This window comes from Schistocerca americana, chromosome 7 (genome assembly GCF_021461395.2).
Source record: "Schistocerca americana isolate TAMUIC-IGC-003095 chromosome 7, iqSchAmer2.1, whole genome shotgun sequence".
In the NCBI taxonomy this organism is placed as follows: domain Eukaryota; kingdom Metazoa; phylum Arthropoda; class Insecta; order Orthoptera; family Acrididae; genus Schistocerca; species Schistocerca americana.
Window position 1 is genome coordinate 237,668,829 of NC_060125.1, and position 27,747 is coordinate 237,696,575.

Genomic DNA, 27,747 nt, shown 5'->3' on the forward strand with positions numbered 1-27,747 from the left:
GACCAAAAATAGTTAAATAATACTGAAACTTAGTTTTGTCTATCGTCTATGTCGTTGAGAAATGTGAAACGTAAAAACTGTCGTATGCCGTACAACTGCCGTCGTTCGCTTTCTACCGCTCGGTATGATGCGGTCGGGGAAATGGCGCCCCCAAGGTGGGCACTGTGGTAATCATGCCAGGGCATGGCTCGCGAGCTAAATTCTTGCCCGCCTCTGTTTTATAAGAAATGTGTTGATGTAATCTCTCTGTGTCCGCCCCCGGTAGCTGAGTGGTTGCCGGCACGGTAGCTCAGCGTGTTCGGTCAGAGGGTTAGCAGCCCTCTGTAATAAAAAACCTCAGTGAATGGCTCAATAATGAACTTCAACGGGCGTCAGGGGACGTCCACCACGAACAATTATAACGAACAAAATAAGATTTTAAAAAAAGTGGTCAGCGCGACAGCATGTCAAGCCTAAGGGCCCCGGTTCGATTGCCGGCTGGGTCGGAGATTTTCTCCGCTCAGGGACTGAGTTTTGTGTTGTCCTAATCATCATCATTTCATCCCCATCGACGTGCAAGTCGCCGAAGTGGCGTCAAATCGAAAGATTTGCACCCGGCGAACCGTCTACCCGACGGGAGGCGCTAGTCATACGATGTTTACATTTTACTTATCTCTCTGTGGAGAACTGGTCCTCTAGAAGCAGTGTTTCACAATCAAGGAGATAGACGGAAACGTGTAAATCAGTCACGGATAAGTTTTCAACATCTTGCACGACATTTTGGACGTGACAAAGGTCGGTGCTTGCCGGGTTCCGCGACTGTTCACACCAATCAAAACGACCGCTAAACCGAGGTAGCAGCAAAAATGTTGCAGCTACGTCAGGCCAATCCAGACTACATGTTTCGCCGCCTAATATCTATGGTCAAGCACTGGGTGTCTCACTATGACTAGGCTTACGTTTCTTTTGGGTCCAACCCAGAATATATTTCCACGTTTTTTGGTTGAAACACAAGACATATATTTTTTTTTTTTTTAAATTCGTTAATAGTTTACTGAAACACAAAATTTTATTCATTCAGTTGTATTTTTCACTAGCCATGACTTCCTTCAGAAATGCTGTGTGTACGAGGTGCATTCAAGTTCTAAGGCCTCCGATTTTTTTTCTAATTAACTACTCACCCGAAATCGATGAAACTGGCTTTACTTCTCGACGTAATCGCCCTGCAGACGTACACATTTTTCACAATGCTGACGCCATGATTCCGTGGCAGCGGTGAAGGCTTCTTTAGGAGTCTGTTTTGACCACTGGAAAATCGCGGAGGCAATAGCAGCACGGCTGGTGAATGTGCGGCCACGGAGAGTATCTTTCATTGTTGGAAAAAGCCAAAAGTCACTAGGAGCCAGGTCAGGTGAGTAGGGAGCATGAGGAATCACTTCAGAGTTGTTATCACGAAGAAACTGCTGCGTAACGTTAGCCCGATGTGCGAGTGCGTTGTCTTGGTGAAACAGCACATGCGCAGCCCTTCCCGGACGTTTTTGTTGCAGTGCAGGAAAGAATTTGTTCTTCAAAACATTTTCGTAGGATGCACCTGTTACCATAGTGCCCTTTGGAACGCAATGGGTAAGGATTACGCCCTCGCTGTCCCAGATCATGGACACCATCATTTTTTCAGCACTGGCAGTTACCCGAAATTTTTTTGGTGGCGGTGAATCTGTGTGCTTCCATTGAGCTGACTGGCGCTTTGTTTCTAGATTGAAAAATGGCATCCACATCTCATCCATTGTCACAACCGACGAAAAGAAAGTCCCATTCATGCTGTCGTTGTGCGTCAACATTGCTTGGCAACATGCCACACGGGCAGCCATGTGGTCGTCCGTCAGCATTCGTGGCACCCACCTGGATGACACTTTTCACATTTTCAGGTCGTCATGCACGATTGTGTGCACACAACCCACAGAAATGCCAACTCTGGCGGGGATCTGTTCAACAGTCATTCGGCGATCCCCCAAAACAATTCTCTCCACTTTCTCGATCATGTCGTCAGACCAGCTTGTGCGAGCCCGAGGTTGTTTCGGTTTGTTGTCACACGATGTTCTGCCTTCATTAAACCGTCGCACCCACGAACGCACTTTCGACACATCCACAACTCCATCACCACATGTTTCCTTCAACTGTCGATGAATTTCAATTGGTTTCACGCCACGCAAATTCAGAAAACGAATGATTGCACGCTGTTCAAGTAAGGAAAACGTCGCCATTTTAAGTATTTAAAACAGTTCTCATTCTCGCCACTGGCGGTAAAATTCCATCTGCCGTACGGTGCTGCCATCTTTGGGATGTATTGACAATGAACGCGGCCTCATTTTAAAACAATGCGCATGTTTCTATCTCTTTCCAGTCCGGAGAAAAAAAATCGGAGGCCTTAGAACTTGAATGCACCTCGTACAATGTCCGCTGAACGACAAGTTCCTAAAATAGCTCTATCTAAATCAGTTTGAGCTCTTATGAACAGATTTCCATTCGGCTTTCTCTTCACACCATCAAAATTAGTGCTATTAGCAGTATAGCAAACAAAGTTTTCTTCAAGTTTGTATTTTTTACACACTGCAAAAGATGCTGAGTCAAAATTTGAGCAGTTTCACCTGGCAATTTATAAGAATTTGAAAGTTAATCCAGACTTCCCTCCTCCAGACTGAAATATCTTACATGAATTGGAACAATTGTTACTTCACTTGTTTGACTTATCGTTGCTATTACACAGTTAATGCTTTCCAAAGAACGCAGCACATTATCAAATATAAATGACAAAATAACGCTTAAAAAAATGGTTCAAATGGCTCTGAGCACTATGGGACTTAACTGCTGTGGTCATCAGTTCCCTAGAACTTAGAACTACCTAAACCTAACTAACCTAAGGACATCACACACATCTATGCCCGATGCAGGATTCGAACCTGCGACTGGAGCGGTTGCGCGGTTCCAGACTGTAGCGCCTATAACCGCTCGGCCACTCCGGCCGGCAAATAATGCTAAGAATGAGTGTCTCGGTTTCGGTTCTACCAGATGGAAATTGTTTGAACATAACTTTTAAGCAGTTCAAATGTCCGCCGCCGGTAGCTGAGTGGTTAGCTCGGCAATCCTAAGGGCCCGGGTTCGATTCCCTGCTCGGTTGGAGATTTTCTCCGCTCAGGGACTGGGTGTTGTGTCGTTCTAATCATCATCATTTCATCCCGATCGACGCGCAAGTCGCCGAAGTGGCGTCAAATCGAAAGACTTGCACCAGGCGAACGGTCTACCCGACGGGAGGCCCTAGCCACACAACTACTTACTTACTCACCACTTCAAATGTGCAGTCTGGTCTTTTGAAATTGATTTCGTGTCTAGCAGCCTGGGCTAAAAATATAGTCTCTTCAGCAGCACACACTACATCACAGTTCCCAACATGATCTTTAAAAGAATCTCTTAGTTGTGGTGAAGCAGTATCATTTATAGAACTCCTGTATTTAGATGTTTTCACTTGGTCTTTAATATTGTCCTTTCCTTTATGTGCAACAGAAAGTTGTACAGTAGATAGTGTGCAATGTAGACCTTCATTGTTACCGTTATTACACGGTTTCAAAACTTTGTATTTTTGTTCCAGATTAACATCAAAAACATACGTTCTTTTGCCCGTTACTAAACGATGAGACAAAAAAATGAATAGAGATAAAATTAACAAAACCGTGTAGATGAATTACTTCACATACAAAAGCAACACAAACATATTGCCCTCGTTGTTTAACAATTGCCTAAATGAAAAGTTGCGACGTAACTGGTAGCTATAGCTTTCCATCGATGTCAGGACTTACTCCGTGGTCGGCTGAGAGAGGCATCGGTAAATGAATCTTTAAAAATGCCATGTCGAACATATAGCTCTAAAATTTTAAAAAAAATCTTCGGCAGTCGTAAAGATTCTCAAACCCCGAACATTTCTGAAACATCGGACATTACCCAAGACAGCACTAAAAAGCATGGACTTTACGGCATAATCCAAGACGTAAGGTAAACTTAGGTATGGCCAGTGCAGCTTCCAGTGGAAACAGACGTATTCAGCAGTACCTAGAAAGGCGGGGAAACTATCTTCTTGGGAGTGCCATAGTGTGGTCCTAACATATTGGTAGTGAACACTGGTTAAGGTTTGATAATTTATAAAGAAATATGAAAGTGGGCCCTGTATATGTGATATACACTCCTGGAAATTGAAATAAGAACACCGTGAATTCATTGTCCCAGGAAGGGGAAACTTTATTGACACATTCCTGGGGTCAGATACATCACATGATCACACTGACAGAACCACAGGCACATAGACACAGGCAACAGAGCATGCACAATGTCGGCACTAGTACAGTGTATATCCACCTTTCGCAGCAATGCAGGCTGCTATTCTCCCATGGAGACGATCGTAGAGATGCTGGATGTAGTCCTGTGGAACGGCTTGCCATGCCATTTCCACCTGGCGCCTCAGTTGGACCAGCGTTCGTGCTGGACGTGCAGACCGCGTGAGACGACGCTTCATCCAGTCCCAAACATGCTCAATGGGGGACAGATCCGGAGATCTTGCTGGCCAGGGTAGTTGACTTACACCTTCTAGAGCACGTTGGGTGGCACGGGATACATGCGGACGTGCATTGTCCTGTTGGAACAGCAAGTTCCCTTGCCGGTCTAGGAATGGTAGAACGATGGGTTCGATGACGGTTTGGATGTACCGTGCACTATTCAGTGTCCCCTCGACGATCACCAGTGGTGTACGGCCAGTGTAGGAGATCGCTCCCCACACCATGATGTCGGGTGTTGGCCCTGTGTGCCTCGGTCGTATGCAGTCCTGATTGTGGCGCTCACCTGCACGGCGCCAAACACGCATACGACCATCATTGGCACCAAGGCAGAAGCGACTCTCATCGCTGAAGACGACACGTCTCCATTCGTCCCTCCATTCACGCCTGTCGCGACACCACTGGAGGCGGGCTGCACGATGTTGGGGCGTGAGCGGAAGACGGCCTAACGGTGTGCGGGACCGTAGCCCAGCTTCATGGAGACGGTTGCGAATGGTCCTCGCCGATACCCCAGGAGCAACAGTGTCCCTAATTTGCTGGGAAGTGGCGGTGCGGTTCCCTACGGCACTGCGTAGGATCCTACGGTCTTGGCGTGCATCCGTGCGTCGCTGCGGTCCGGTCCCAGGTCGACGGGCACGTGCACCTTCCGCCGACCACTGGCGACAACATCGATGTACTGTGGAGACCTCACGCCCCACGTGTTGAGCAATTCGGCGGTACGTCCACCCGGCCTCCCGCATGCCCACTATACGCCCTCGCTCAAAGTGCGTCAACTGCACATACGGTTCACGTCCACGCTGTCGCGGCATGCTACCAGTGTTAAAGACTGCGATGGAGCTCCGTATGCCACGGCAAACTGGCTGACACTGACGGCGGCGGTGCACAAATGCTGCGCAGGTAGCGCCATTCGACGGCCAACACCGCGGTTCCTGGTGTGTCCGCTGTGCCGTGCGTGTGATCCTTGCTTGTACAGCCCTCTCGCAGTGTCCGGAACAAGTATGGTGGGTCTGACACACCGGTGTCAATGTGTTCTTTTTTCCATTTCCAGGAGTGTATTAATTAATCACCCTCCAAAATAATTAATTAGGAATACTGTGACTCCTAAATGAGACGAGAATTACAATTACTTTGAGTTATTTTGATAAAGTTATTCTTAAATCAGCTCTGTCATCGGAACAAGACACACACAGGGCAAAAGCACCAAGGCGCAGAGATGGGAGCTGATGCCAGAGCCATAGAGTCTCGCCAGTTGCGCGAGTTCCATCTGCGCCACGGGCGGCGCTGAGGATGAAGATATCGACTTCGCCCCGGCCAATTGCCGGCCGAGTACAGCCAACGAATGACCGGACGACAACGGGCAGAAGCCTACTCAGAAGAGCAGCTCTCGCCCACTTGGTTATAAATCGTCGTCCAAGGCTGACTTACAAGCGGAGGCCGCCAATTGTGAAATGCAGATTCGATTCATACTGCGCATAATAAAAGCTCATGGCCAGAGGTGTAATGTGGCGAAGCACCAAGATGCACTTCTCAGCCATTGTCGAGAAAATCGACGGTTAAAAGAAACCGTTACGGTGAAATACTCTCTACGATTAATAATTTTCTACAGCGTCGTGGCGCAGCGGTAAGCGCTCGGGTTCGTAATCCGCAGGTCACCGGATCGAATATTGCGCCATGCAACTTTTTTTATTATTAGTTTTTTGTAATGCAAATGTATACACACACACACACACACACACACACACACAAACTATTAATGAATTGCTTATGCATGTTGGTGAGGGCGGATCGCTCTCCAATTGTACCGCCTCCATTTTTCCGTTTGTTTAACAGGGTGTACCAAAGCTCTCACGTCCGCACTGATTTTCGACGATGTTATAAGTTGCGCTAGGGACCGCATCTACCTTCTTTTGAAGTTAGCAGGCAACTACGCTGTTATGCGGCGGCTCGTTTCGGCCCATTCAACATCTGTCCTTCAAGTGTAACGAGCGAGTAACGGAGTTCATATTTCATACCTGCCACAGCAAATTTCTGTTCTTGGGTATCTATTCTAATTCGAACGTTTGACTTACGCTATACGTATTCGTTTCGGAATATCGTTTCTACGTCTTCCGTTAACTATACGTGGTAAATATTACGAAGACAATTAATAACATTTGTGAAATACAACTTTGTTTGCGGAAAAAAATAATGATGTTCGAAGTCGCCAGTTTTTCCACGACAAACGACTTTCAACAACTTATTATATGCATAATTGTTGCAACTGATTGCCGGGAATTATATATATATATGTGTGTGTGTGTGTGTGTGTGTGTGTGTTTGTGTATATACACATTTGAATTACAAAAAACAAATACTAAAAAAAAAAAAAAAGTTGCATCCGGCGACCTTCGGATTACGAACCCGAGCGCTTACCGCTGCGCCACGACGCTGTAGAAAATTACTACTCATAGAGAGTATTTCACTGCAACGGTTTCTTTTAACTGTAGATCTTCTCGACAACGGCTGAGAAGTGCATTTTGGTGCTTTGCCACATTACACCTCTGGCCATGAGCTTTTATTATGCGCAGTATGAATCGAATCTGAATTTCACAATTGGCGGCCTCCCCTTGTTAGACAGGAAATGTCGTTTAGTGAACTCCTAGACGTGGACAGACAGTTGTTATAGATTGCATTTGCTATATACTGTGAGGTCTACCTACGATTAACTGCACTTAACCATTGAGGGCCTTTTCTGTGTTATATAACAAGCAGTGTCGCAGACTTCAATACTGAACAAGTCGCAAAGATAAGAAACCTTTTAACTCATTTGTGTGACTTTGTTACTAATTTGTTGGAGTGTTGTAGAACTTTCGTTCTCCTATCCTGTTACCTGACCCGGGGGTACAGCTGAGTAATAGCGGCGATGAGAAGTTTTCTTAGCGGTGTACTGCACCAGAAGTAGTTTCACGAACCCACAGGCTCCTCCTACCGTAACAACATTGGCAACTCGGCCTCCACAGCGGTAGCGACGAGGCCTTTCCAAAACTGGCGACGAAGGTTTACAAAAAAATCAGTTGAAAAACAATGACAGTATTAATATACTATTACCTTGGCACATCTGACAAAGGGCATCAGGATGTTAATAACCGTGCAAGAGAATAAATTGCAATCGCAGAGTGCACAGTGATTGTAATGATGTTAACTGAATGACAAGTAGTACTACAGAATGGAACACATCGCACCTGTGGTTGGAGCTGAAAGCAGACTGTTCATTGAATTAAAATACAAATCTTCCATCAAGTCTAAGATAAAGTAGAAAAGTCAGTGGTTTCTGATCGAATGTTTTCTACAAGGAAACCTTGCATTGCCACGTTAAACATCTCTTATTGCAGTCAGATTGGCTCGGCTTCGGTCCTTCCGAGCACTGACCAATAAATATGCTCCATCGAACACGCTAGACACTGTGTTCTTGCCTGGGCTATCGTCTACCCAGGTTAACCAGTCATGTGTGTTCTACCATTCTACACATAAAAATCATCTCTCTCTCTCTCTCTCTCTCTCTCTCTCTCTCTCTCTCTCTGTGACCAAACAAGGCAGTCATCAGGAACACAGCAGAGGTCCTCTTCTTAACCTCTTTTTTACTTCTTTTAGCCAATCCCTGCGATTTTTATATCCTGAAAACTATCTCACGCCTTCAAGGGCCCAAAAACTGTCCCCAATCTACACTCTTGCTCATAAATTAAGGATAATTGCAGAATGTGGTACCACACAACGTGGCACTACACAAAACTGGCGCTAATAGCATAGTTACATAGGGAACACACACGACACAGATCTGTAAGTTCACGGTATTGGTGATAAGTTGAGAAAACCGTCCCGAAAAACATGTGCTACAAAACGCCACTGTTTCCTGCGCATATACCCCGACATCAATATAGAATATGATCACCATTCACACGTACACAGGCCGCACAAGAGGTTGGCATACTCTGGATCAGGTGGTCGAGCAGCTGATGGGGTATAGCCTCCCATTCTTGCACCAGTGTCAGTTGGAGCTCCTGAAGTGTCGTAGGGGTTTGAAGACGTGCATCGATACGTCAGCCGAGAGCATCCCAGACGTGCTCGATGGGGTTTAGGTCTGGAGAACAGGCAGGCCACTCCATTCGCCTGATATATTCTGTTCAACGTACTCCTCCACGACGGCAGCTCGGTGGGGCCGTGCATTATCATTCATTAGGAAGAAGGTGGGACCCACTGCACCCCTGAAAACGCCGACATACTGGTGCAAAATGACGTTCCGATACACCTAGCCTGTTGCAGTTCCTCTGTCAAGACATGCAGGGGTGTACGTGCACCAATCATAACCCCACCCCACACCATCAAACCACGACCTCCACAGAGGTCCATTTCAAGGACATTAAGGGGTTGGTATCTGGTTCCTGGTACACGCCAGATGAAAACGAGGTGAGAATCACTGTTCAGATTATACCTGGACTCGTCGGTGAACATAACCTGGGACCACTGTTCCAGTGACCATGTACTGGGTTCTTGACACCAGGCTTTACGGGCTCTCCTGTGACCAAGGATCAGTGAAATGCACCTTGCAGGTCTCTGGGCGAATAAACCATGTCTGTTCAGTCGTCTGTAGACTGTGTGTCTGGAGACAACTGTTCCAGTGGCTGCGGTAGAGTCCCGAGCAAGCCTAGCTGCAGTACTCCGTGGCGGTCTGTGTTGTACACTGTGGACGTCCCGTATTGTTGTGCCTGGACACGTTTCCTGTCTTCTGGAACCGTTTCCATAACCTTGAGATCACACTTTGTGGCACACGGATGGCCTGTGCTACGACCTGCTGTGTTTGGCCAGCCTGCAGACGCCCTCTGCGTATGTGGACTGCTACGATCGCCACAGTGCGACGACCGCAGCTCAGATGCACCGCATGGTCATACCCTGAGGCGATTTAAACCCGCAAACCGCCCACCAGAGCGTTGTTTCGCCATGTATCAGCATTATCCTTAATTTATGAGCATGAGTGTATTTTTGAGATGTTTATCTGTGCTTTAGAGAGGAAAACTCAGCTTTCTACTTTCTTGCACCTTAGTGCGTTCTGCTGGAAACGTTCCTCCTCTTTTCACTCTCTAGGTTGTAACCTGTTTTGCAGCAGGGGGGCTGCACCACAGGAGATCCTATCTGTGTTCGGCCACGATGCTTTGGACTACCCACTGCAGCAATACGAATGGCTCTGAGCACTATTGGACTCAACATCTGAGGTCATCAGTCCCCTAGAACTTAGAACTACTTAAACCTAACGAACCTAAGGACATCACACACATCCATGCCCGAGGCAGGATTCGAATCTGCAACCGTAGCGGTCGCGCGGTTCCAGACTGAAGAGCCTAGAACCGCTCGGCCATACCGGCCGGCTGCAGCAATACAAAGAGCTGTCCAGCCGGTAGGCTATTGACCTGTACCTCCCTTGGGCGTACTTCTACGAAATGGCTCAGAGTGTTGTGGCCTACTTTTACCCTGGCAGACCGTGGGCTTCTGCACTATCCAGAATGCTTTCAACGTCCTCTGGTGTATGTAAGGCATGCGAATCCTAATCAGGAGTAAATGAAGTGTAAGGTTACGTTAGTCAATTGACAACAACCAAAAGACAAGGCATAATCATAGCATTCAAAAGAGACAGTCCAAACCAAAAGTGCACTTAAAAAATAACAAAAGAACATAGACATTTACTGGAACGCAGGAATATACTAGCTACAATGCAACGTGTGTGATAGAGGATATGTTGGACAAACCAGCAGAACGTTCGACAGCTGGTACAAAGATTATATCAGAGCATGGAAATATGGGACAAGTCACTCAACTTCTGCAGATGTTTTAAAAGAAAAGAATCACAAACCTGCTACAAGAGAGGAAGACATGAACATAGTTACAATAAATAATGAAAGACATCTCTTAACCTTGCAAGAAAATTACCACATATCTAAAACAAAGGCTGAAAGGAAGATACTATTAAATGACCAAGTGAATCTAACTACTCATTGTTATATAATAGACAGTAATCCCAGTATAGGAACACAAATCCCATTTCTCTGCCAGGAATATAAATGTGTACAGAAAAAAAATAAGCAGACACACACACATACTTACATCAGTGCACACAGAAAAAAGCAATTGAAGGCAAAATCTGAGAAAGTTGCCAACACATACAGAAACAAATGACACTCTAGATAGATATAATTCTGTATTGACATATTAAACATAAGACATTGGTTAACTGTGTGAGCCAGATGTTACATATAAAGAAAAGGCACCAATACTTGTAAGGGCCGATCAGGGAGTTCCCTGTACAGTTGGGGCCGTTACTAAATGGGTTTACTAGCATAAAAATTTGATCTTTACTTTTCACTTGATGTTCGTCAATGGCTTCTGCCTGGCGGTAAGCTGCAGCATCTCAGTCACGTTGTCCAAAACCGGATAGAACCACCGTGAAACTCACGTGTTGAACCACCAGCAGCTAAACTCACGTGTTGCTGACGAGTTAACGCTACCGAAGTGCGCGTCTTACGATCTGACCGACCAATATGGAGGCTTGGAGGTAGTTAAGTGGGGGTGGAAACGCGGCCAGCTGCCGGGAGCGGACATGGCGTTCGCTCTCTTGTGCTGGCAGCTTCCAAACTGACCAGACGTCCTCCTCTCCTGCTCTCTGGCGCGGCTGGCAATTCAGTCCCGGCGGCTTCTCCAGGCCTGCCTGTTTACGACATTAAACTTTCATGCATATAAAAATACACTACTGGCGTATTAAAATTGCTACACCAAAAAGAAATGCAGATGACAAACGGGTATTCATTGGACAAATATATTATACTAGAACTGACATGTGATTACATCTTCACGCAATTTGGGTGCATAGATCCTGAGAAATCAGTACCCAGAACAACCACCTCTGGCCGTAATAACGGCCTTGATACGCCTGGGCATTGAGTCAAACAGAGCTTGGTTTACGTGTACAGGTACAGCTGCCCATGCAGCTTCAACACGATACCACAGTTCATCAAGGGTATTGTGACGAGCCAGTTGCTCGGCCACCATTGACCAGACGTTTTCAATTGGTGAGAGATCTGGAGAATGTGCTGGCCAGGGCAGCAGTCGAACATTCTCTGTATCCAGAAAGGCCCGTACAGGACCTGCAACATGCGGTCGTGCATTATCCTTCTGAAACGTACGGTTTCGCAGGGATCGAATGAATGGTAGAGCTACGGGTCGTAACACATCTGAAATGTAACGTCCACTGTTCAAAGTGTCGTCAGTGGGAACAAGAGGTGACCGAGACGTGTAACCAATGGCACCCCATACCATCACGCCGGATGATACGCCAGTATGGCGATGACGAATACTCGCTTCCAATGTGCGTTCACCGCGATGTCGCCAAACACGGATGAGATCATCATGATGCTGTAAACAAAACCTGGATTCATCCGAAAAAATGACGTTTTGTCATTCGTGCACCCAGGTTCGTCGTTGAGTACACCATCGCATGTGCTCCTGTCTGTGATGCAGTGTCAATGGTAACCGCAGATATTTTCTCCGAGCTGATAGTCCATGCTGCTGCAAACGTCGTCGAACTGTTCGTGCAGATGGTTGTTGTCTTTCAAACGTCCCCATCTGTGACTCAGGGATCGAGACGTGGCTGCACGATCCGTTACAGCCATGTGGATAAGATGCTTGTCATCTCGACTGCTAGTGATACGATGCCGTTGGGAGCCAGCACGGCGTTCCGTATTACCCTCCTGAACCCACTGATTCCATATTCTGCTAACACTCATTGGATCTCGAACAACGCGAGCATCAATGTCGCGATACGATAAACCGCAATCGCGATAGGCTACAATTGGACCTCTATCAAAGTCGGAAACGTAATGGTACGCATTTCTCCTCCTTACACGAGGCATCACAACAACGTTTCACCAGGCAACGCCGGTCAACTGCTGTGTGTGTATGAGAAATCGGTTGGAAACGTTTCTCATGTCAGCACGTTGTAGGTGTCGCCATCGGCGCCAACCTTGTGTGAATGCTCTGAATAGCTAATCATTTGCATATCACAGCATTTTCTTCCTGTCGGTTAAATTTCGCGTCTGTAGCACGTCATCTTCGTGGTGCAGCAATTTTAATGGCCAGTAGTGTACGTTTTCTTTACGGATGCCTACAGCTTTCCCCTCCTGGCCAATCCTGATGCATTAACACTCCCGCTTGAAGGCCGTATAGTCTGGACTAGATGAACCATTGCATTGAGGCATTCATTTCACCGACGCGCCAGCCTCAAGATTCCACGTTCAGTAAAACAATGGGCTGCTGCGTAAAGCGTAAGGCTTTCTGCACACACTCGTCTGACAGGAATCGTTGACCCTTTGATGCCTTTTTTAAGCGAACCAAGCCGTGATAATCAGGAGTATAGGTCAGGTGCTCGAATACCTCCCATTTGTGTTGGCGTAACTTCTGCGACTTGTGTCGAATCGCGACCAGCACGGAACTTGACACACCATTCCACAACGGTAGTTTTCGACAGACATGCTATCCCATATACCATCTTCCATTCTCCAACGGATGTCAACTGGTGCTTCTCCTTCGGCAGCCTATAAAGGAATAACAGCTCATTGGTCTTGTTTTGACTCACTTCCTAATAGTGTCGCCATAGTCCACGTCTCTGCATTTACCACATGCATGCCAGAAAGACAAATGGCTCAAATGGCTCTGAGCACTATGGGACTTAAGTTCTGAGGTCATCAGTCCCCTAGAACTACTTAAACCTAACTAGCCTAAGGACATCACACACATCCATGCCCGAGGCAGGATTCGAATCTGCAACCGTAGCGGTCGCGCGGTTCCAGACTGAAACGCCTAGAACCGTTCGGCCACTGCGGCCGGCCCAGAAAGACACGAATGCCACATTAATCCCTTTCAAACATGCTGGTGCTTGTACAGCACGCCAACATCGGAGTTATGCCGAGTTCTATGTACACTGTAGCAATGTCCTCAAACAGGAACTTTTTTACTGCCCCCTACAGCTAAATTTTAGAAAATTTTCCATTAAAGTAGCTGAAATTTGATAAACACGATCAACACTTTTATGTATGCAATGGATGAGTATAACACAAATTTGTCTATGATATGAAGGAGAAATCACGCAGTGGACCTGAATTCGACTGATAGAGACAGTGTAAGGAGGCTGTTCAGGTTTTTGTGTTGGTAACGCCACGTAGTGCTCTGTTTGCAGTCTGTGGCTGGTTGGACTCATTGTTGGAATATTCGCTTGTGAAGCGTTGGACAGTTCGATGTGAACAGCGTGTAGAGTTGTGCAGTTGGAGGTGAGCCGCCAGCAATGGTGGATGTGGAGAGAGAGATGCCAGAGTTTTGAGAGCGGACGATCTGGACGTGTGTCCGTCCGTCAGAAAAAGGAAATTTGTTAGACTGAATGTCATGAACTTATATATATATATATATATATATATATATATATATATATATATATATATATCAGTTTAATAAGTCACAGCTGCAAAATACTAACACGAATTCTTTACAGACGAATGGAAAAACTAGTAAAAGCCAACCTCGGGGGAGATCAGTTTGGATTCCGTAGAAACAATGGAACACGTGAGGCAATACTGACCTTACGACTTATCTTAGAAGAAAGATTAAGGAAAGGCAAACCTACGTTTCTAGCATTTGTAGACTTAGAGAAAGCTTTTGACAATGTTGACTGGAATACTCTCTTTCAAATTCTAAAGGTGGCAGGGGTAAAATACAGGGAGCGAAATGCTATTTACAATTTGTACAGAAACGAGATGGCAGTTATAAGAGTCGAGGGACATGAAAGGGAAGCAGTGGTTGGGAAGGGAGTAAGACAGGGTTGTAGCCTCTCCCCGATGTTGTTCAATCTGTATATTGAGCAAGCAGTAAAGGAAACAAAAGAAAAATTCGGAGTAGGTATTAAAATTCATGGAGAATAAATAAAAACTTTGAGGCTCGGCGATGACATTGTAATTCTGTCAGAGACAGCAAAGGACTTGGAAGAGCAGTTGAATGAAATGGAAAGTGTCTTGAAAGGAGGATATAAGATGAACATCAACAAAAGCAAAACAAGGATAATGGAATGTAGTCTAATTAAGTCGGGTGATGCTGAGGGAATTAGATTAGGAAATGAGGCACTTAAAGTTGTAAAGGAGTTTTGCTATTTGGGGAGCAAAATAACTGATGATGGTCGAAGTAGAGAGGATATAAAATGTAGGCTGGCAATGGCAAGGAAAGCGTTTCTGAAGAAGAGAAATTTGTTAACATCCAGTATTGATTTAAGTGTCAGGAAGTCATTTCTGAAAGTATTCGTATGGAGTGTAGCCATGTATGGAAGTGAAAGATGGACGATAAATAGTTTGGACAAGAAGAGAATAGAAGCTTTCGAAGTGTGGTGCTACAGAAGAATGCTGAAGATTAGATGGGTAGATCACATAACTAATGAGGAAGTATTGAATAGGATTGGGGAGAAGAGAAGTCTGTGGCACAACTTGACCAGAAGAAGGGATCGGTTAATAGGACATGTTCTGAGGCATCAAGGGATCACCAATTTAGTATTGGAGGGCAGCGTGGAGGGTAAAAATCGTAGAGGGAGACCAAGAGATGAATACACTAAGCAGATTCAGAAGGATGTAGGTTGCAGTAGGTACTGGGAGATGAAAAAGCTTGCACAGGATAGAGTAGCATGTAGAGCTGCATCAAACCAGTCTCAGGACTGAAGACCACAACAACATATATATATATATATATATATATATATATATATATATATATATATATATATAATGACTTTTGAACCCTATTAAGGTAAAGACATTGTTTGTTCTCTATCAAAATCTTTCATTTGCTAACTATACCTATCAGTAGTTAGTGTCTTCAGAGTTAGAAACTTTTATTTATCTGGCAGTATTGGCGCTCGCTGTATTGCAGTAGTTCGAGTAACGAAGATTTTTGTGAGGTAAGTGATTCTTGAAAGGTATAGGTTATTGTTAGTCAGGGCCATTCTTTTTTAGGTATTATTGAAAGTCAGATTGCGTTGCGCTAAAAATATTGTGTGTCAGTTTAGTGATGATCAGAATAAGTACAGAGAGAACTGTCTGAGTACGTTCAGTTTTACTCAGCTGTTTGAAAATCAAATAATGTAAGACTTTCTTCCTGCACTGTCATCCTTTACATACAAGGGGGAAGTTATAACAGCACTAATTTAAAGTGACATGCCCGTCTCTGAAATGGCGTGAAACGAATGTATTTGCATCAAATTCTGAGTCACACAGGATATTACAGAAAAAAATTTGCTACTTTATATACAAAGGATGAAAATTATAGCAGAAACACAAACGTCTGAAAGTACACAATAAATGAAGCAAAAACGTTCCAGTAAACATTTGAGCACGAACACGCCCGTGGCGGCATACTTGCGATTGTGTGATTATGAGCCCCAAATGGTTCAAATGGCTCTGAGCACTATGGGACTTAACACCTGAGGTCATCAGTCCCCAAGAACGTAGAATTACTTAAACCTGACCAACCTAAGGACATCACACACATCCATGCCCGAGGCAGGATTCGAACCTGCAACCGCAGCGGTCGCACGGTTCCGGATTGTAGCGCCTAGAACCGTCGGCCACCCCGGCCGGCGGGAATTATTAGGGCTGGGCAAACGATACTCCGCTTCGAACATCCTCAGGATATCTCGTTACATCACAGAGTTCGATACGGTATCGAACCTGCTAGACTAACAACGAGAACTCTGGATTAACTACATTTAGAGGCTGTAGCTCCACTTAAAATATGTCAGTTTCTGAAAATAAAGAGTGACATTATAACCTACTACTCCATAGTGTTCGAACAAATACGCAATAAGAGCTCCTGTACAGTACGTATGAATATACAGGATGGACCAAAAGTCACGAAGGAGCTATAACTCTGAATATCTTATTTATATATTCTTTTTTCCTTTCTTTTGTTTCAGATTCTGACGGGGGTTATTCACAACTGCAGAGCGGGGCAAATAAAAGTGGCCTGTAGAACAGAGTACAAGGGTATAAAAAAACACAGCAGAGGGAAGGAAATACATTAATAGCCTAACTTAAGCAGATGTAGAAAGTAACCACCATTCATCTCTTTGGACTTTTGGACCCTGATCGGCAAATTGCTGAAAGTGGATCGAAACTGGACTGCTGGAATTCGTGCAGTCTCATCCGAAATGTTCTGCTGCAGTTCTTCAAGACTGCGAGGTTTGCTGCGATACACCTTAGACTTGAGGGCTCCCCACACCTGCACAGTGACAGATAAGTTGACCTGGGTGGCCAGCTAGGGCCGCAATCAGACTGACCTCTGCTATCAACCCTGTCAGGCGTCCAGATTGTGTAAATGAGCTCCAAGGTTCGGTCGGCTGTATGGGCAGCTGTTGGAAGTAACTGTAGGCATTTTCCTCCGCCGTTAATGCCGCCACAAATGAATTCGAAATATCCAAGCCACTTTTATTTGCCTCATCCTGTATAAACTCTCTGTGACTCCGCGATTTTTCGCTCACATGGAGTAAACAGTAATGGTAATTTCTAAGTTATGGACGTAATTGTTATCCATCGGAAAATACACTCCTGGAAATGGAAAAAAGAACACATTGACACCGGTGTGTCAGACCCACCATACTTGCTCCGGACACTGCGAGAGGGCTGTACAAGCAATGATCACACGCACGGCACAGCGGACACACCAGGAACCGCGGTGTTGGCCGTCGAATGGCGCTAGCTGCGCAGCATTTGTGCACCGCCGCCGTCAGTGTCAGCCAGTTTGCCGTGGCATACGGAGCTCCATCGCAGTCTTTAACATACGACATAGCATGCCGCGACAGCGTGGACGTGAACCGTATGTGCAGTTGACGGACTTTGAGCGAGGGCGTATGGTGGGCATGCGGGAGGCCGGGTGGACGTACCGCCGAATTGCTCAACACTTGGGGCGTGAGGTCTCCACAGTACATCGATGTTGTCGCCAGTGGTCGGCGGAAGGTGCACGTGCCCGTCGACCAGCGACCGGACCGCAGCGACGCACGGATGCACGCCAAGACCGTAGGATCCTACGCAGTGCCGTAGGGAACCGCACCGCCACTTCCCAGCAAATTAGGGACACTGTTGCTCCTGGGGTATCGGCGAGGACCATTCGCAACCGTCTCCATGAAGCTGGGCTACGGTCCCGCACACCGTTAGGCCGTCTTCCGCTCACGCCCCAACATCGTGCAGCCCGCCTCCAGTGGTGTCGCAACAGGCGTGAATGGAGGGACGAATGGAGACGTGTCGTCTTCAGCGATGAGAGTCGCTTCTGCCTTGGTGCCAATGATGGTCGTATGCGTGTTTGGCGCCGTGCAGGTGAGCGCCACAATCAGGACTGCATACGACCGAGGCACACAGGGCCAACACCCGACATCATGGTGTGGGGAGCGATCTCCTACACTGGCCGTACACCACTGGTGATCGTCGAGGGGACACTGAATAGTGCACGGTACATCCAAACCGTCATCGAACCCATCGTTCTACCATTCCTAGACCGGCAAGGGAACTTGCTGTTCCAACAGGACAATGCACGTCCGCATGTATCCCGTGCCACCCAACGCGCTCTAGAAGGTGTAAGTCAACTACCCTGGCCAGCAAGATCTCCGGATCTGTCCCCCATTGAGCATGTTTGGGACTGGATGAAGCGTCGTCTCACGCGGTCTGCACGTCCAGCACGAACGCTGGTCCAACTGAGGCGCCAGGTGGAAATGGCATGGCAAGCCGTTCCACAGGACTACATCCAGCATCTCTACGATCGTCTCCATGGGAGAATAGCAGCCTGCATTCCTGCGAAAGGTGGATATACACTGTACTAGTGCCGACATTGTGCATGCTCTGTTGCCTGTGTCTATGTACCTGTGGTTCTGTCAGTGTGATCATGTGATGTATCTGACCCCAGGAATGTGTCAATAAAGTTTCCCCTTCCTGGGACAATGAATTCACGGTGTTCTTATTTCAATTTCCAGGAGTGTATTATTTGACTATGAACACAGCTAAATATTTGATTTGGTAATTAGGACTACGATGATTCATCACGTTGGTTGCAAATGATCATTCAAATTCCTTTTCACATTTTAGGACAATTTCTAACATAGAATTAAACGTTCATATGAAGTAAGGACAAAAATTAAATAAGATTTAAATTAATACTAAACAAAGTAAATCAGCATAAACCGTCCATAACTGCTATAGTGGAAACAAATGACAGTGGGAAGCCTAGTCGAGAAAATAGTACTAACAAATAGCACCAGACTGCCGGACAAGCGAAAGGGGCTCTGACGTAATGTACTCGAGCAGTTTTCGAGTCGCGCTCAAGCACAGCATTGCTAATTACGAACCATCCTGCATACGACATTTACACCTTGCGCCTCTCTCAGCTTGCCCCCCCCCCCCCCCCCCCCCCACTCCCAAGCAGCAGCTTGTGAGGCTCGGGGATTAAACCGAAACTGGCTGCAGCGGTACAGAGGCGCCGAGTGTACATCGGGTACAAGACGTTAGACCTACAACACGCATCTTCTCCAAACGGAAGTGACCTAAGAAGCATCCCACTCTGCGCTTGCGCGACGTCTACTCCACCCTGCTCTTCTCGAACAGCTAAATATTTATAACATCGAAGAATACACGTCATTGTTGCTCGTTTCACTCGCAGCAATTTAAGCTGTACTTTAGGTTTCTGCGGCCGTGCGGTACTAGGCGCTACAGTCTGGAACCGAGCGACCGCTACGGTCGCAGGTTCGAATCCTGCCTCTGGCATGGATGTGTGTGTTGTCCTTAGGTTAGTTAGGTTTAATTAGTTCTAAGTTCTAGGCGACTGATGACCTCAAGAGTTAAGTCGCATAGTGCTCAGAGCCATTTGAACCATTTTTTTTAGGATTCTGCCTAACCACATCCTCGGGTATAGCAACATATTCGGAAATGAACAGACAAATATATGTGACAAAGGAATATTTCTGCAGCTTGTTTCAGTCTCAGTTATTTAAACTGTCCTGTTAGGTTCCTGCCTAACTACAATCCGGGAAATTACCATATATATATGGTGGTCCATTGATCGTGACCAGGCCAAATATCTCACAAATTAAGCGACAAACGAAAAAAACTACAAAGAACGAAACTCGTCTAGCTTGAAGGGGGAAGGCGCTATGGTTGCCCCGCTAGATGGTGTTGCCATGCGTTTTTTTAAATAGGAACCCCCATTTTTTATTACATACTCTTGTAGTTGGAACACTTTTCTCGCTTTGTGATAGATGGCGCTGTAATAGTCACAAACGTATAAGTACGTGGTATCACGTAACATTCCGCGAGTGCGGACGGTATTTGCTTCGTGATACATTACCCGTGTTAAAACGGACCGTTTACCAATTTCGGAAAAGGTCGATATCGTGTTGACGTATGGCTATTGTGATCAAAATGCCCAACGGGCGTGTGCTATGTATGCTGCTCGGTATCCTGGACGACACCATCGTAGTGTCCGGACCGTTCGCCGTATAGTTACGTTATTGAAGGAAACAGGAAGTGTTCGGCCACATGCGAAACGTCAACCACGACCTGCAACAAATGATGATGCCCAAGTAGGTGTTTTAGCTGCTGTCGCGGCTAATCCGCACATCAGTAGCAGACAAATTGCGCGAGAATCGCGAATCTGAAAAACCTCGGTGTTCTGAATGCTACATCAACATCGATTGCACCCGTACCATATTTCTAAGCACGTCGTGTACAGTTCTGCCACTCTGCACAAGAGAAATTACGGGATGATGACAGATTGTTTGCACGCGTTCTATTTAGCGACGAAGCGTCATTCACCAACAGCGGTAACGTAAACCAGCATAATATGCACTATTGGGCAACGGAAAATCCACGATGGCTACGGCAAGTGGAACATCAGCGATTTTGGCGGGTTAATATATGGTTTGGCATTATGGGAGGAAGGATAATTGGCCCCAATTTTATCGATGGCAATCGAAATGGTGCAATGTATGCTGATTTCCTACGTAATGTTCTACCGATGTTACTACAAGATGTTTCACTGCATGACAGAATGGCGATGTACTTCCAACATGATGGATGTCCGGCACATAGCTCGCGTGCGGTTGAAGCGGTATTGAACAGCATATTTCATGTCAGGTGGATTGGTCATCGAAGCACCATACCATGGCCCGCACGTTCACCGGATCTGACATCCCCGGATTTCTTTCTGTGGGTAAAGTTGAAGGATATTTGCTATCGTGATCCACCGACAACGTCTGACAACATGCGTCAGCGCATTTTCAATGCATGTGCGAACATTACGGAAGGTGAACTACTCGCTGTTGAGAGGAATGTCGTTACAAGTGTTGCCAAATGCATTGAGGTTGACGGACATCATTTTGAGCATTTATTGCATTAATGTAGTATTTACAAGTAATCACACTGTAACAGCAAGCGTTCTCGGAAATGATAACTTCACAAAGGTACATGTATCACAATGGAACAACCGAAATAAAATGTTCAAACGTACCTACGTTCTGTATTTTAATTTAAAAAACCTACCTGCTACAAACTGTTTGTCTGAAATTGTGAGCCATATGTTTGTGGCTATTATAGCGCCATCTATCACAAAGCGAAGAAAGTGGTCCAACTAAAACATTCATATTTCTTTACGTACTACACGAATATGTAATAAAAAATGGGGGTTCCTATTTAAAAAAACGGAGTTGGTATCCGTTTGACCTATGGCAGCGCCATCTGGTGTCCCCTTTCAAGCTAGACGAGTTTCGTTCTTTGTAGTTTTTTCGTTTGACGCTTATTTCGTGAGATATTTGGCCCGTTCACGGTCAATGGACGACCCTGTATATTTATACCACTTTTCCTTTTGTAATGAGACAGAAATACTAAGAGCAACGAATATTGCAGAACATACGAGAGGCGTTGAATAAGTAACACAACACATTTCTTCCTTGGCCAATTTTGTTTGAAAAAATGCGGAATTTATTGTGGAACATAGCAAATTATTCCCTCTTCAGCATTTATAGTTTCATGAAGTTCCGATGGGCGGCGGTGCTATAAGTAGTCTTCAAAATGGTCTCTGTAACAGAGGTGCGCTCCAAACAGCGAGCGAGCTAACACTGAGTTTCTTTTGGAGGAAAACCAGAGCGTCACAGATATTCATAGGCGCTTGCATAATATTTACGGAGACCTGGCAGTGAACAAAATCACGGTGTGTCGTTGGGCAAGGCTGCTGTCATCATGACAAGAAGGTCGCGCAAAATGTGTCTCGTACCGGCCGGCCGTACGCAGCTGTGACTCCTAGTGTGTTGAAACGTGCGGACACTATCATTCGAGGTGATCGACGGATCACAAACACCTCGCTGCACAACTGGAAGTCTCTGTTGGTAGTGCTGACTCACTCGTCCGTCAGTTGGGGTACTCAAAGGTGTGTGCCCACTGGGTTCCCCGCCGCCTAACAAAAGACTATAAAGAGCAACGAAGGACCACCTGTGCGGAATTGCTTGCGCGTTACGAGGCTGATCGTGCCAATTTCTTGTCGAACGTCGTCACGGGCGATGAAAGGTGGGTTCATCACTGCGAGCCGGAAACAGAACGGCAATCCATGGAGAGGCGCCTCACCACCTCAACCACTTGTCCTCCGTCCGCCCGGGTAGCTGAGTGGTCAGCGTGACGGACTGCCGTCCTGCGGGCCCGGGCTCGATTCCCGGCTGGGTCGGGGATTTTTCTCCACTCAGGGACTGGGTGTTGTGCTGTCATCATCATTTCATCCCCATCCGGCGCGCAGGTCGCCCAATGTGGCGTCGAATGTAATAAGACCTGCACCAAGGCGGCCGGACCTGCTCCTCAAGGAGCCTCCCGGCCAATGACGCCAAACGCTCATTTCCATCACCTCTCCTCCGAAGAAAAAGTTCAAAGCCGCACCCTGAACCAGTAAATTCAAGGCGACGGTCTTCTGGGACTTTGAAGGAATTAATCTGTTTGACGTCCTCTCTCCCAATGATGAACGGGAAAGTGTATTGCGCTACCGTCAGAACATTGAAGAAACGACTTCAGCGCGTTCGTTGCTATGAAAATGTTAACGAACTTCTCCTTCTCAATGACAACGTAAGGCCGCACACAAGTCTGTGCACCCGAGCGGAGCTCAGAAACCTTCTTTCTACATCTACATGATTACTCTGCTTATCACAATAAAGTGCCTGGCAGAGGTTTCAATGAACCACCTTCAAGCGCTCTCTCTACCGTTCCACTCTCGAACGGCACGCGCGAGAAACGAGCACTTAATTTTTTCTGTGCGAGCCCCAGTTTCCCTTATTTTATCGTGATGATAATTTCTCCCTATGTAGGTGGGTGCCAAAAGAATTTTTTTGGCAATAGGAGGAGAAAACTGGTGATTGAAATTTCATGAGAAGCTCCCGTTGCAACGAAAACCGCCTTTGTTTTAATGATTACCATGTCTGTCATGTCTGTGACACTATCTCCCCTATTTCGCGATAATAAAAACGAGCTGTTCTTCTTTGTACTTTTCCGATGTCATCCGTCAGTCCCACCTGATGCGGATCCCACACCGCACAGTAATACTCCAGAATAGGGCGGACAAGCGTGGTGTAAGCAGTCTCCTTTGGAGACCTGTTGTACCTTTGAAGAGTTCTCCCAATGAATCGCAGTCTTTGGTTTGCTCTACTCACAATATTACCTATTTGATCGTTCTAATTTAGGTTATTTGTAACTGTAATCCCTAAGTATTTAGCTGAATTTGCAGCCTTCAGATTTATATGAGCTACCGCTTAATCGAAATTTGGCTGATTTCTTTTAGTACTCTTGTCAACACTTTCACACTCTTCTTTATTCAGAGTCACTATTCGCGCCATACAGATATCTTTTCTAAATCATTTTGCAAGTCGTTTTGATCATCTGATGACTTTACAAGACGGTAAATGACAGCATCATCTGCAAACAATCTAAGACGGCTCCTCAGATTGTCTCCTAAGTCGTTAACATAGATCAGGAACAACAGTGGGCCTATAACACTTCCTTGGGGAACGCCGGATATTACTTCTGTTTTACTCGATGACTTTCCGTCTATTACAACGAACTGTGACCTTTCTTGACAGGAAGGACTGTTCTTCCTCGTTCATCCTACAGCCCAGATCTCGGATCTTCCGACTCCCATCTGTTTGGTCCAATGAAGGATGCTCTCTGTGGGAAGCAGTGCGTGCGTGTTGAGGAGGTTGCCGATGGAGCTAAACGCTGGTTCCCACTTCGACCAATAGAGTGGTACCTCTTCTTTTTTTTTTTTGTCATCAGTCTACCGACTGGACTAATGCGGCCCGCCACGAATTCCTTTCCTGTGCTAACCTCTTCATCTCAGAGTAGCACTTGCAACCTACGTCCTCAATTATTTGCTTGACGGATTCCAATCTCTGTCTTCCTCTACAGTTTTTGCCCTCTACTGCTCCCTCTAGTACCATGGAAGTCATTCCCTCATGTCTTAGCAGATGTCCTATCATCCTGTCCCTTCTCCTTATCAGTGTTTTCTACATATTCCTTTCCTCTCCGATTCTGCATAGAACCTCCTCATTCCTTACCTTATCAGTCCATCTAATTTTCAACATTCGTCTATAGCACCACATCTGAAATGCTTCGATTCTCTTCTGTTCCGGTTTTCCCACAGTCCATGTTTCACTATCATACAATGCTGTACTCCAGACGTACATCCTCAGAAATTTCTTCCTCAAATTGAGGCCGGTATTTGATATTAGTAGACTTCTCTTGGCCAGAAATGCCTTTTTTGTCATAGCGAGTCTGCTTTTGATGTCCTCCTTGCTCCGTCCATCATTGGTTATTTTACTGCCTAGGTAGCAGAATTCCTTAACTTCACTGACTTCGTGACCATCAATTCTGATGTTAAGTTTCTCGCTGTTCTCATTTCTACTACTTCTCATTACCTTCGTCTTTCTCCGATTTACTCTCAAACCATACTGTGTACTCATTAGACTGTTCATTCCGTTCAGCAGATCATTTAATTCTTCTTCACTTTCACTCAGGATAGCAATGTCATCAGCGAATCGTATCATTGATATCCTTTCACCTTGTATTTTAATTCCACTCCTGAACCTTTCTTTTATTTCCATCATTGCTTCCTCGATGTACAGATTGAAGAGTAGGGGCGAAAGGCTACAGCCTTGTCTTACACCCTTCTTAATACGAGCACTTCGTTCTTGATCGTCCACTCTTATTATTCCCTCTTGGTTGTTGTACATATTGTATATGACCCGTCTCTCCCTATACCTTACCCATGCTGGTATAAAGGTACCATGCTGGTATAAAGGGCCTTTCGGTAAGGTGACGTAAGGGCGTCGCGCTGTACGAAGGTTCTGTCGAAATATATGGTTCTGTAGCGAAAAGAGTGTGGTATCGATAGCTACGACGCCACAGCGTAGGTGCCCGTCCTTAGGTTGGCACTACGAGAGCGGAAGATCTTCGCCGACGACAACGCCCTCTAGCCGGCGGTGTGCAGTGCTCCAGATTCAGCCCATTTTATCACGAGCAGACGACCAACCAACATCGTTTCATTTTCATAGTGGGCGAGCCACTACAGATTTTGCCTGTGTAACTTATGTTAGCTTTGTACATCCGGCTTCACACCTACGTGCATCTCTGTCAAAGTTTGGTAATAGTTTATGTATTCAAGTTATTATTGTATTGTGACATAGTAAAACCACTTTTACTTTAATTGCAGTACCGAGAGTTCTACATCACCTGCTCCTCCTAGCTTCCTACCCTTCAGTTTTCAGGAGCAGACCCACGCGTCACCTTCCAGGCGGGATACAAAATAGAGTGGGGAATAATATTGCGTATTGGAATCCTGAAGGAAACCAACCTGCTTTCAGAGAAAAATGTGCCGCATTACTTATTGAACACCATTCGTATTACATTCATAAGTAAGTCCCGAAATATGTTGAGAACGCTAAGTTGGAAAAAAGTATTAGTTCATACCTGAGGCACAAACCTAGGAGTCTACTTCCTTTAGCACTGTAATCCACTAAGTTACCCATTACACCACGTCTCAGTGATATGACGTCGGTATTTTGTCTTCAGCATCACAGTGTCTCATGAAGGTTTACATTGCCGATGCGTCATTAACTGACATTTTTCGACAAGGATGACGTGTTTTTGATAAATCTTCAAAAAAATGGTTCAAATGGCTCTGAGCACTATGGGACTTAACATCTGAGATCATCAGTCCCCTAGAACTTAGAACTACTTAAACCTAACTAACCTAAGGACGTCACACACATCCATGCCCGAGGCAGGATTCGAACCTGCGACCGTAGCGGTGGCGTAGTTCCAGACTGAAGCGCCTAGAACCACTCGGCCACAACGACCGGCGATAAATCTTCAATATGCCGTTAGCTTGAAACCGTAAACTGCGAGCTATGTTACAAACTAGGTAAATATGCCAAAATATTAGATACAGGCTTTCAGGTAGATGCCATTTTCCTTGACTTGCGGAAGGCGTTCGATACAGTTCCACGCTGTCGCCTGACAAGCAAAGTAAGAGCCTACGGAATATCAGACCAGCTGTGTGGCTGGATTGAAGAGTTTTTAGCAAACAGAACACAGCATGTTGTTCTCAATGGAGAGACGTCTACAGACGTTAAAGTAACCTCTGGCGTGCCACAGGGGAGTGTTATGGGACCATTACTTTTCACAATATATATAAATGACCTAGTGGATAGTGTCGGAAGTTCCATCCTGCTTTTCACGGATGATACAGAAAAGTTGCAGCATTAGAAAATTGCAGCGAAATGCAGGAAGATCTGCAGCGGATAGGCGCTTGGTGCAGGGAGTGGCAACTGACCCTTAACATAGACAAATGTAATGTATTGCGAATACATAGGAAGAAGGATCCTTTATTGTATGATTATATGATAGCAGAACAAACACTGGTAGCAGTTACTTCTGTAAAATATCTGGGAGTATGCGTGCGGAACGACTTGAAGTGGAATGATCATATAAAATTAATTGTTGGTAAGGCGGGTGCCAGGTTGAGATTCATTGGGAAAGTCCTTAGAAAATGTAGTCCATCAACAACGGAGGTGGCTTACAAAACACTCGCTCGACCTATACTTGAGTATTGCTCATCAGTGTGGGATCCGTACCAGGTCGGGTTGACAGAGGAGATAGAGAAGATCCAAAGAAGAGCGGCGCGTTTCGTCACAGGGTTATTTGGTAAGCGTGATAGCATTACGGAGATGTTTAGCAAACTCATGTGGCAGACTCTGCAAGAGAGGCGCCCTGCATCGCGGTGTAGCTTGCTTTCTAGGTTTCGAGAGGGTGCGTTTCTGGATGAGGTATCGAACATATTGCTTCCCCCTACTTATAGCTGAAGAGGAGATCACGAACGCTGGAGGCTTTCCGGCAGTCGTTCTTCCCGCGAACCATACGCGACTGAAACAGGAAAGGGAGGCAGTGACATAGGCAGGTAAAGTGCCCTCCGCCACACACCGTTGGGTTGCTTGCGGAGTATAAATGTAGATGTAGATGAAAGAAATATGGCGTCTACCGCATCGAGTCACTTCCCTTTGGAGCAGACACGTGTCATTTCTTGAACATCTTCAATGGGCATGTTAGGACGTAACGTCGCTATCTGTCCGGGGACACGTGGCCACAGGGTGCAGGAGAAGGCCTGCTTAGTGTACAGAGCGCGCATGCCGCGACACTCACGCAGGCGTGGGCGGTGCCGGCGAGGGCTGCCACGGCGGCGGCGATGAAGGCGACGGTGGCTCCGGCAGCTGCCATGGCGGTCCAGAGGCACAACTGGCTCTGAGCGGAGCGCACCTCGCCGGACCGCTCTTGTAGTCCAGCGCTGCCGGAAGCTCGCGTGCGACCAGATGCTATCAATGGCCCCGTCACAGCTGCCCAAGGCCGACACCGCATTCTGCCGTCCGCTACATTCACATTCATTTTGCATAGTCACTAATGAACACAGAGCCCACGGTCTTTGCTAGCTGCCCGACAGCGGTGCGGCCCCAGTCTCATTCTCGAACCACTACAAATGCTCCGTTATTCTGGGGAGC

At 46.2% G+C, this 27,747-nt stretch overlaps 1 protein-coding gene across 1 annotated transcript in view; it reads right to left on the reverse strand.

Moving 5' to 3' along the window:
- The window catches only part of LOC124622448, a 160,124-nt gene extending 132,606 nt beyond the window's left edge, over positions 1 to 27,518 (reverse strand). The window contains exon 1 of the mRNA XM_047148149.1: positions 27,395 to 27,518. Within this exon, the coding sequence (XP_047004105.1) occupies positions 27,395 to 27,469 (75 nt within the window). The 5' untranslated portion in view covers positions 27,470 to 27,518. The remainder of the gene's footprint in view (positions 1 to 27,394) is intronic.
- Between the last annotated feature and the right edge of the window lie 229 nt (positions 27,519 to 27,747).